At 48.0% G+C, this 11,289-nt stretch overlaps 1 protein-coding gene across 1 annotated transcript in view; it reads left to right on the top strand.

Annotated features, from left to right (window-relative positions):
- Positions 1 to 703: 703 nt before the first annotated feature.
- The window catches only part of KIF18B (kinesin family member 18B), a 29,278-nt gene continuing 18,692 nt past the window's right edge, over positions 704 to 11,289 (top strand). The window contains exons 1-3 of the mRNA XM_079950200.1: positions 704 to 832; positions 6,748 to 7,078; positions 7,451 to 7,608. Coding sequence (XP_079806326.1) covers positions 6,760 to 7,078; positions 7,451 to 7,608 — 477 coding nt within the window. The 5' untranslated portion in view covers positions 704 to 832; positions 6,748 to 6,759. The remainder of the gene's footprint in view (positions 833 to 6,747; positions 7,079 to 7,450; positions 7,609 to 11,289) is intronic.

The raw sequence follows: 11,289 nt of genomic DNA, 5'->3' as shown, positions 1-11,289 counted from the left end.
CATGGACCAGAGCACGCCAGGCACTCCTGTCTTCCACTGCCTCCCGCAGCTTGGTCAAACTCATGCTGGTAGTTTCAAGAACCATCCAACCATCTTGTCCTCTGTTGTCCCCTTCTCCTTGTGCCCTCCATCTTTCCCAACATCAGGGTCTTTTCCAGGGAGTCTTCTCTTCTCGTGAGGTGGCCAAAGCATTGGAGCCTCAGCTTCAGGATCTGTCCTTCCAGTGAGCACTCAGGGCTGATTTCCTTCAGAATGGATAGGTTTGATCTTCTTGCAGTCCATGGGACTCTCAAGAGCCTCCTCCAGCACCATAATTCAAAAGCATCAATTCTTCGGCGATCAGCCTTCTTTATGGTCCAGCTTTCACTTCCATACATCACTACTGGGAAAACCATGGCTTTTACTATCCCGACCTTTGTTGGCAAGGTGATGTCTCTGCTTTTTAAGATGCTGTCTAGGTTTGTCATTGCTTTTCTCCCAAGAAGCAGGCGTCTTTTAATTTCGTTATGAACATTACCATATATCTAAGACCTCGAAATTCCTATCACACTACTGTTTTTCTAGAGGCTGCAGCAAAAAGCCAGCTTCAACAGTTCCCTCGCACCCCCCCCCCACCGGAAAGCCTAACCGGAACTACTACTCCCAGCATGCACAGCGAAAGGCCGGCCCGCCTCTATTTTTTTTGTCCCATCTCGCCAACAGACTGACCAATTAGGAGAAGTCCAGAGGCGCGCGTGGTAGGCCAGTCCACCAATGGGAAGCGGGCGAAGGGGCGTGGCCGGGAGATTTGAACTGGCGAGTCGAAGGAGGCCGAACTGCGTGCAGGATCTCGGTAAGGGGAGCTAGAAAGAATGTGGCGCGTGTTTAGGGGTGCTTGATTTTTATTGCCGGCGGGGGGCGGGGAGAGAAAAATATACTGTATATAATATAGGATTCTGTCTGGTGACCACACGGTACGAGGATTATCTTGCATCGTCGACTGAACAGCCTTTCCTGCTTTTAGTGCCTTCGGCGGCTGCAATATACAGAAAACAGATCGGGAAGTTTTCGACAGCGTGGAGATCTATCAATGTCTGAGGATCACCCTGCCCTTGATGGATCTCCATGTTGTGAAGAAAGAACCCCCCCCCCCGCCAGGCTCTTGGTATTCAAGCTGCCGTTTAAAGGCATAGGAGCAGGGGCTGGTTAAAACGTTGGCAACTAATGGGAGAGGTTTTGCATGAAGACCTCACCAAGGGGCGAGGGATCCAACAGACCGTCTTTCACAACCGCAAAACAATGTTATAAAACAGAGATTCTCAAGCTCCCTGAGCCTGAGACCAGGAATCTCAGTGGATCGTGTAATAATCTTTTTTTTGGGGGGGGGTAGGGGGTTGTTCTATGCTGAACAAGCACTCATGTTTTGCTCCTGGGTTAAATATGAATTTAAAAATGAGTATTCCCCCGACCCCTCTTGCATGGGGATTGTTGTAAAAACGAGTGACATATGAAAAAGAAAATCGTGCCCTAGGCCAAGCTGCTGGTTACTGCCCCTCTAAGGGGGAAATTAGCCTTGTTAGCCTGTTTGATCTGACCATCCTCAAAATAGCCTCTGTCTTCAGAAGAAACAAATCCAGTATAGGGCCAAGAATATATATTTTGTGGCTGTTCTGCAACATCTCCTTGGCTTTTCTGAACAGAGCACCACAGACCACAGTCTGCGTTTAGAATGTTCACCACACATCAAATATAATATACATTTCAAGCCAAACTGTCATGGGAGAACTGTGAACAGGATGTCCTGGGGCTTTTTGGTTTGTCTGTTTTTATGAATGTTATTGGCTGCCCTGAGATAGGGGGTTCAGATTAGGACCCAGGTTCAGCGAGTGAGAGGGTTAACTTTCCCCACTTACGCTGTTTTCCCAGTCCACATAATTCTCCACACTCAAGCTGCTGTTTGCCCCTTAGGGTAAAACACAATATCTGTATGTTTTTGTTTCCCTTCCATTTGCGAACATATGAAAACATCCTGATACCAGCTTATTAATTTTAAAGAATGAAGGACTGAACTAATCTACATTGACTTGACCAACGGTGCTAAGCCACTTGGTGATACAGGATCATTCCAGATATTCCCAGTCCCCTGGTATTTTTAAATGCATAGGCAAATGTATGGTATTTTATCCAATGATAGCTTTACTCTAGCAGATACTTGATTTTTGCTAATCCTGTTGCAGTCCTCTGCACCACTGCTAAAACATGACTGCCATACAAAAAATGCTTTTTATTTACTTACTGACATTGCAACCCTAAGAATATCTTATCAGAAGTAAACCCTATTGAATTAAAGTGGGTTTAGGATTGCAGCCTTGTCTATTCGGCCTCCATCACACAGTGATGTTGGCTCAGACCACAACAGCTTAAAATATAAATAATAAGAACAAGAATCAAATGCAGTTTAAGATGTGGATAGTTCAGTTGGTTAAAGTGCGGTGCTGATAATGCCAAGGTTGCAGGTTCAATCCTCGTAATGGACAGCTGCATATTCCTGCCTTGCAGGGGGTTGAACTAGATGTCCCTTAGGGTCCCTTCCAACTTCTGTGATTCCAAAAACGTGCTGCTCATATTCCCTCTGTTAAATATGATAGGCCATGTCAAAATATAACAACAGATAGTGGTAGAAAACCAGAATATATATAAAGGTAAAGGCGACCCCTGACCATTAGGTCCAGTCCTGACCGACTCTGGGGTTGCGGTGCTCATCTCCCTTTATTGGCCAGCGTACAGTTTCCAGGTCATATAGCCAGCATGACTAAGCTGATTCTGGCAAACCAGAGCAGCGCACGGAAACGCCGTTTACCTTCCCGCCAGAGCGGTACCTATTTATCTACTTGCACATTGATGTGCTTTCAAACTGCTAGGTTGGCAGGAGCAGGGACCGAGCAACGGGAGTTCACCTCATCTCGGGGATTCGAACCGCCAACCTTCTGATCGGCAAGTCCTAGGCTCTGTGGTTTAACCCACAGCGCCGCCCGCGTCCCTTTAGCATATATATATATATCTCAGCTCATACGGGCCAGTCTTGACAGACTCTGGGGTTGTGCGCCCATCTCACTTAAGAGGCCAGGGGCCAGCGCTGTCCGGAGACACTTCCGGGTCACGTGGCCAGCGTGACATCGCTGCTCTGGCGAGCCAGAGCCGCACACGGAAACGCCGTTTACCTTCCCGCTGGTAAGCGGTCCCTATTTATCTACTTGCACCCGGAGGTGCTTTCGAACTGCTAGGTTGGCAGGCGCTGGGACCGAGCAGCGGGAGCGCACCCCGCCGCAGGGATTCGAACCGCCGACCTTTCGATCAGCAAGCCCTAGGCGCTGAGGCTTTAACCCACAGCGCCACCTGCGTCCCCATATATATATATATATATATATATATATATATATATATATAAAAATAACAGGTTTGATGAAATAGATTTTGAAAGCAATGGTTCAAAGTATTAATCCATTAGACTTTTGTTTTTGTTTTCGGCTTTCCCCTTGAATGGAATTCCAAAATGTTGGATTTGCAGTTCTCAGAATTGCTAAATGGTGACTTTGCACAGCACTTCCTTCCAAACACGCGTGGCCCCCGCTAGACATTTCCCATTTCCCTCAGTTTCAGGATGTTTCTGATCTGCTCCGATCTGTCCCTTAAGACATAAATTGAGCCCTTTGGAAACGATTTTGTGAACATGGCCTGAATCCCGAAGTAGAAGTGAAGGCACTGCCATACTACAAAGCCGTCAGAAGTGATTGCTCTTTTCAGAGAGGACAGCTGTTATTAAAACCCACATTTATAATCTTGCAACAAATGAATGCATTGATTAGCCGGTACAATCAATCAATGAGTGCCTTTGGCCGTTAATCCCTTGTGGCTGAACAGGGCTGTAAATTTGTTGCCTTAGTAGCATTAAAGCAAGACAAATTTATCATCCTGTGTTCAGTTGCTGGGCTCTGAACTTCAGGAAGGTTGTTGAGACATTGTGAAGGACTCCGAGGAGAGTTAGGTGGTTTGCTGGCATGTGGCTGGTTATTTGCTACTTCCCTGCTTATTGGAGCAGAATTGTTTTTCTCTGTGAATGAATAGATGGCATATGAAATTGCAATTTGTTTATCTCACCATTATCTCCTTATGCAAACTTATGTTGACTCGTGCATGCACTATACATTTACAGAAGTATCATACCACTATAAGCAATCATGGCTTTCCCCTTTTTTAGGTGACTCCATCTTCTTTGGCAATCACTCGTAGCCGAGTAAGATTGTCTTCCATAAACACGGTTTTAATAATGACTGTTAAATTCTGGACCCATGTGTCCTTCCACAGTGGGGACATAGGTTTCCGGGCAAGAATTGATTACGGTGTGGATTTGCCAAGTGTGCCTTCCTCTTAGCACGTTTCTCCCTTGCATCCTGAGTTCGAGTGTCTTCGAAGCCCACGACAGCTTTGGTAAAGGCTGTTCTCCAGTTGGAGCGCTCGCAGGCTAGTGTTTCCCAGTTGTTGGTGTTTATACTACATTTTTTAAAATTTGCCTTGAGACAGTCTTTCAACCTCTTTTGTTGACCACTGGCATTGTTCACCTCCCAGAGCTATAATTCCTATACAGTGGTACCTCTAGATACGAACGGGATCCGTTCCGGAGTCCCGTTTGCATCTAGAAGCAAACGTAACTAGTGACGGCACGTCTGCGCACGCACATGTCGCTTTTTGCCACTTCTGTGCATGCGCGTGACGTCATTTTGAGCGTGTGCGCATGCGCAAGCGGCGAAACTCCGTTACTTCCGGGTTGCCGCGGAGCACAACTCGAACGCGCTCAAACCGAAGCGCATTCAACCAGAGGTATGACTGTTGTTCCTTGGGAAGAAGGATGCATTGTTAAACCAACTTGGGCAGAGGTTTTCTACCTTTTTGAGTCCATTGCTCCCTTGACCAACTACATTCTTTCTGCGGCACCCCTGTGGGGCTCCGGAGCCCAGTTATGTCACCCTTTGCCTACAGAGCTGGCAGCCCCTCACCCTTTTTTGAACACCCTCCCTCCTCCCCTCTCCTTGGGAGTCCTCTGAGCTGCTCCCACCACCACCTCCTCAAGCCAGCCCACAGGAGCCTGGGAAAAGGATGCCCACAGTCTTAGTGGCCCAATGGAGACTGGCAAAAGGTGAGGCCAGCACCTTACCTTGGTGGCAGCAGCAGGTGCTGCCAGGCCTGCATGGCAGAAAGGCTCTCCTTCGGCACCGGGCACTCAGCTCCCAGGCGGGCCTTGCAAGCACAAGAAAGGCCGGCACAGCACCTGCCTGCCTGGCCAGCCTCCCGCTTATCTGTCCATTCCCAACAGCAAGGGCTGGCAAACTGGCTGGCTGCACTTCCTCACCCACTTGCTTGCTTGCTCCGAGGCCGCCTCAGCTCCTGGCATCAGTACCCCCTGGCCAGCCCCAGAGGCATCATTTGCCTGGGGAGCCTGTAGCCGTGGCTGCTGCAACGAACAGCTGGACAAGCCTTTGGGAGGCAAAGATGCGTGAGGGCATCAGAGGAGGGAGGGAAGGAAGGAAGGAAGGAAAGAACGACAGAGGCCAGCACCCCTGACCATCATTCAAGGCACCCCAGGGTGCCATGGCACACTGGCTGAAAACCAGTGACTTGGGGGGAATATGGGTGGTGCTGTGGTCTAAACCACTGAGCTTAGGGCTTGCTGATCAGAAGGTCAGCGGTTCGAATCCCCATGACGGAGTGAGCTCCCGTTGCTTGGTCCCTGCTCCTGCCCACCTAGCAGTTTGAAAGCACATCAAAATGCAAATTGATAAATAGGTACCGCTCTGGCGGGATGGTAAATGGCATTTCCGTGCTCTGCTCTGGTTCGCCAGAAGCAGCTTGGTCATGCTGGCCACATGACCTGGAAGCTGTCTGCAGAAAAATGCCAGCTCCCTCGGCCTATAGAGCGAGAGGAGCGCGCAACCCAGAGTCGTCCGCAACTGGACCTAACGGTCGGGTACCTTTACCTTTACCTTTAATAACTCTCCACACTACAGTTCCCAGGATTCTTGGGGGAAGCCCTATCTTTTTCAAGTGGTACATAACTGTTTTGAATGTGGATGTGGCCAGTTTGCAGAGCTTCTTCAAGAGCAATTCAGCCCCAGCTCAGAATCAAAAGGGATGTGAAGACTCGGGCGCTGTGCATGATGACATGCTCCTGTCCTCTCTCTCTGTTTTTTTAAAAATTATTTTTATTCTCAATTTCAACATAACATAACAAATTATCAAATCATATAATCGCATACATTATTCCCCCCTCCCCCTCCAAAGATTTCCCTCAGCTCCTCCCTCTCATTTCTCAGCACATGTTATTCTCTGCATGTTATAAAATTTTACATATCCTTACATTATCTATCTAACATGTTATCAACCAATAAATTGGTGTATGTTTATTCAAAACCTGCCAAGGAGTCCAGTTCATTTTGTTGTCTTTTTAGAAGCTCCTATTCCTCCTTGAAGCCACAGTTGTCCTTGTCCCGCAATTTATATGTCAATTTAGCTAGCTCTGCATAACTCGTCAGTTTTTCTTGCCATTGTTCTTTCGTTGGGATTTGCTCATTCTTCCACCCTTGTGCTATCAAGACTCTTGCCGCTGTTGTAGCATACATAAATAAATTGTTTTTCTTGGCAGGTCTTGTCCTACAATCCCTAACAAAAATGATTTTTTTTTTTTTTTTTACAAATGTCCTCTCTTTGACACAGAGCCCTGAAGCCATGGCGCATGTCTCGCCCGCCGGAGAGGGCAGCGTGGCAGTAGTGGTGCGGGTGCGGCCGCAGACCCCCCGCGAGCGGGAGGGGAGCCGCCAAAGCGTGGTGCGGGTGGTTGGAGACTGTATGTTGGTGTTTGATCCCGAGGAACCCAGCCCGCCGGGGGTCTTCGCCCAAGCTCAGGACCCTCCGTCGAAAAGGAAAGGCAAGAACCTGACGTTTGCTTTTGACCGGGTGTTCGGCGAGAGCGCTACCCAAGCAGAGGTGTTTGAGAATACGACCAAAGAGATCCTGGACGGGGTTTTGAATGGCTACAACTGTTCAGGTAAGGAGGCTGAAGGGATTGGGCTTCTCTTGGCTCTGCCGTCGAGACAGGCAGTCTTCAAGGCCGTGCCGTGGCCTGACACCATAGATAAAGGCTAGAGCCGTGGTTCCCAATGTGGGGTTGTTTTTAAAAGTCTGGCACGGATGAATCCGTTTTCCATTACTTTCTATGGGAAAGCGCGCCTTGGTTTTGGAACGCTTTGGTTTTGAAACGGAATTCCAGAACGGATTAAGTTTGAGAACCAAGGTACCACTGTACGCTGGTCCCAGGATTTGAATGGCCTTCCGGCATCTGTTAGTGATCCAGCTGGTTCAATGCACATCCCTGATCCTTAGGGTCTGACTCAGTGGCTGTGCCCTCCTTCTCTTCCAGTGTTTGCCTATGGTGCGACGGGTGCAGGGAAGACCCACACCATGCTGGGGTCGGAGAAGGAACCAGGCATCATGTACTTCACCATGGAAGAGCTATACAAGCAAATAGAGGCCAGGAAGGAGGAGAAGCACTGCGAGGTCCTTGTCTCCTACCAGGAGGTATCACCCACGCCCATTTCTTACAGCTTCTTTCTACCTTAGGCTGCAGAGAGATGCAGTGTTCATAGCAGAGGTCAGACCGCCCCTAGCAGGAACCCAGTTTTGCAGTTTGACCTCCACGCATACAGATAGGCAAGTGGTTTGCCCTTGGTCCTGTTCTCTTCAGAAGGACTTCCTGAAGTAGCAGATATGTGTGAACAGGGCCTTTTCTGTGGTGGCTCCCTGTCTGTGGAATGCTTTCCCCAGAGAGGCTCTCCTGGCGCTGTCATTACACGCCTTTAAGCACCAGGAAAAACATTCCTCTTTAACCACACCTTTGGCCATTAAATAATCTTATAGCCTGCTAAAAGTGTTGGGTTTATTTTATTTTTGTTTATTTATTGGAAGAGCAATTGATTGTTAAACCACTCCAGGAATTGTAGCTCTGGGAGGGGAATAGGGGTCTTCTAAAAACTCTCAGCACCGTCAACAAATTCTAGTTCCCAGGATTCTTAGGGGGGAAGGCAGTGACTTTTTAAAGTGGTATGATTCTGGTTTAAATGTACAGTATAGTGCAGATGGGGTCCAACACAGGAAGATGTTCGTTGCAGAGGGTTGGATTAGATGACCCACGGGGTCCCTTCCATTCTTCCAGTTCTATGATTCTATGTGTTATCAAGGCACTGAAGTCAAGTTTCATACCAGCTTAGCTACAACCAAAAATGTCTTGTGCGTGTTTTCTCTCCTGGGGCTGCAACCTGATTAAAGGCATTTTAAAGGATGAATAAATCGATTAATCTATTGATTAATTTTGCATATGGGTAAGACGCTACGTCTCTGACACAAGAGGGACACCTTTGGGGGCTGTGACAAATAACCATGTGCCAGTAAAACAGCACTTTGCATTTGCAGAAGGCAATACTTCTGATTTACAGGAACCTCTGGAACAATAAGGGGCGCGGGTGGCGCTGTGGGTTAAACCACAGTGCCTAGGACTTGCTGATCAGAAGGTCGGCGGTTTGAATCCCCGCGATGGGGTGAGCTCCCGTTGCTCGGTCCCTGCTCCTGCCAACCTAGCAGTTCGAAAGCACGTCAAAGTGCAAGTAGATAAATAAGTACCGCTCCGGAGGGAAGGTAAACGGTGTTTCCGTGTGCTGCTCTGGTTCACCAGAAGCGGCTTAGTCATGCTGGCCACATGACCTGGAAGCTGTACGCAGTCTCCCTCCGCCAATAAAGCGAGATGAGCACCACAACCCCAGAGTCGGCCACGACTGGACCTAATGTCAGGGGCCCCTTTACCTTACTGGAACAATATGGAATTCAACAGGGGTTCTGTGGCCCTCCAGATGTTATCGGACTCCAACTCCCATCAGCCCTTGCCAGCATGGCTGATGGTGAAGGATGCTGGGAGGCGGAGTCCACCAACTTCTGGTTCCCCATCCCCTCAGATATGGCACAGAAGGGAAGCACAGAGACGCCGTCCAAGAAAGCTCTTTGCTATTAGATCATGCACACATGTTGCAAGAGACATCATCTCAGAAGAGGAAAAAGGCCATTGGAAGAGGGTGCTTGCCACCTGCAGTTTCCATAAGTGAATTGTGTTTAAAAATTACATTTTTTAAAAAACCAGCCACCTGCCTGATTAATTGGAGGCACCTTTTTAGTTGATTAAAATCTTCGAAGCAATTGATCTAACTAATTAATCAATTAATCACTGTGGCCCGCATTGTTGCAGTCCTTGGGCTCCTGCCCATGGCATACGAAGTGCAGCTCAGACCTGTTGGTTGGCAGAACTTCCATCTAGTGCGTTCCCCAGTTCAAAGGGAACCCCGTTTTTTTTTACATAGTAGCGTGCCATGCCTGTAATGGTGAGAGCTATGCCTAGGGTTCGCTGCTGTGATTTTGGCAAAGCTGGGTGCTCTTGTTTGCTTGCGATCTGCTTTGGCTTTCCTCCCTCAAAAAAATAATAATTAAAAAATCTGGAAAACTTTCCAGTTGATGGTTTGTTTCCCCATACGTGTTGCCTTGTTACTACAAAGTATTCGGGGCAAACCTACCCAAACTAGAGGCACAGATGAAACTACCATTAAAACAGCCAGATACGTTAAAAATCAAATATATATTTTGCTGCCAGGCTAACAGGGTTGGCACACTAGTGGCCAACATTGTGGAAACCTTTTGGGGAAAGTGTATTTCTGAGGTATGATGGCTCATAACACCTGATTGGCTCTCTAAACTCTCATGCCCATTGGCTACGTTCAAATGAAGGAAAGTTCCTGCATATCAACCTAAACAAGTTGTGCTTCCTTTTTCTGGTTCTTTGGCTATAGCTTTTGATAGAATGCAGGTGATTGAACAAACTTTGTTGCCTTACACTCTTCATTAAAATATCTCTCCGCTGATATATAATTTTATGGTATCACTCCAAAAATAAGTGGTGTTATGAGCCATCAAACCTCAGAAATACACTTTTTCCAAAAGGTTTCCACAATTTTGGCCACTAATTCCTGGCCACAGTGCAGGCACTGGGGAGGCCCTGCCCTGGTTTTGCACGTCAAGCTTCATCAGAATTGGATGAAACTCCCTAGGGAGTTTACAGCTGTTATGCTAACTGGTGTGTACGTGCCACCAGATGCCAATGCCAACTTGGCTCTGGGATGCCTGCAGAGCCTTATCAGCAGCCAGCAAGACAAGCATCCTGAAGCTGTGCACATCATTGCGGGAGACTTCAATCATGTTGAACTTAAAACAGTGCTCCCAACGCTCTATCAGCATGTGAAATGTCCCACAAGGGGGGACAAGACACTGGATAAAGTTTATTCGAATGTAAATCACGGCTATAGGGCCTTACAGCTGCCACATTTGGGCCAGTCCGACCATATGTCTCTGTTCCTGGTACCAGCATATATCCCACTCAGGAAACGGGCTCCCACAATATCAAGGACTGTTAAAATCTGGCCTGAAGGCGCTATCCACCAGCTGCAGGACTGTTTTGAGAGAACCAATTGGGATATTTTCGATCGTTCAGACCTGGAGGAGCACACGGCGGCAGTTCTGTGCTATATCAATCACTGCACAGACACTGTCACAGTAAATAAATCCATCCGGTTTTATCCCAATCAGAAACCCTGGATGAATAGAGAGGTCCAGTGCCTGTTGCGGGAAAGGAATAGGGCTTTCAGGTCGGGCGAGGTGCAGCTTTACAGTGTGGCAAGAGCAAACTTGAAGAGGGGTATTCGACGGGCAAAACTGGTCTATAGGCAGAGGATTGAGGATAATTTAAGGAGTAACAACACAAGACAGATGTGGCAGGGGATTCAGCATATTACCAACTACAAACCTAACCTTGGTGCTGTCGATGGTGACCCTTTGCTGGCGGAGGAGCTTAACTTTTTCTTTGCTCGCTTCGAGAAGGAGCCACCTGAGACGCCGGTATTACAGCCACCAGCCCATAGGGGCCCCTCATTCACTGTAGAGGAGCATGAGGTGAGACAGGTATTGAGGATGGTGAATCCGAGGAAGGCTGCTGGACCTGATGGCATCACGGGAAAGGTGTTGAAGGGCTGTGCGGATCAGCTGGCGAAGGTCTTTACTAAGATCTTCAACAAGTCCTTACACCAGTCTATTGTCCCACCCTGCCTGAAGTCGTCAACTATTGTTCCTCTGCCTAAAAAATCTACAATCAGTAGTTTGAACGACTAC

Source organism: Podarcis cretensis, assembly GCF_951804945.1.
Source record: "Podarcis cretensis genome assembly, chromosome: 13".
Lineage (NCBI taxonomy): Eukaryota > Metazoa > Chordata > Lepidosauria > Squamata > Lacertidae > Podarcis > Podarcis cretensis.
Note: the sequence above shows the minus strand (reverse complement) of the source record. Positions and strands in the feature narration are given on the sequence as shown.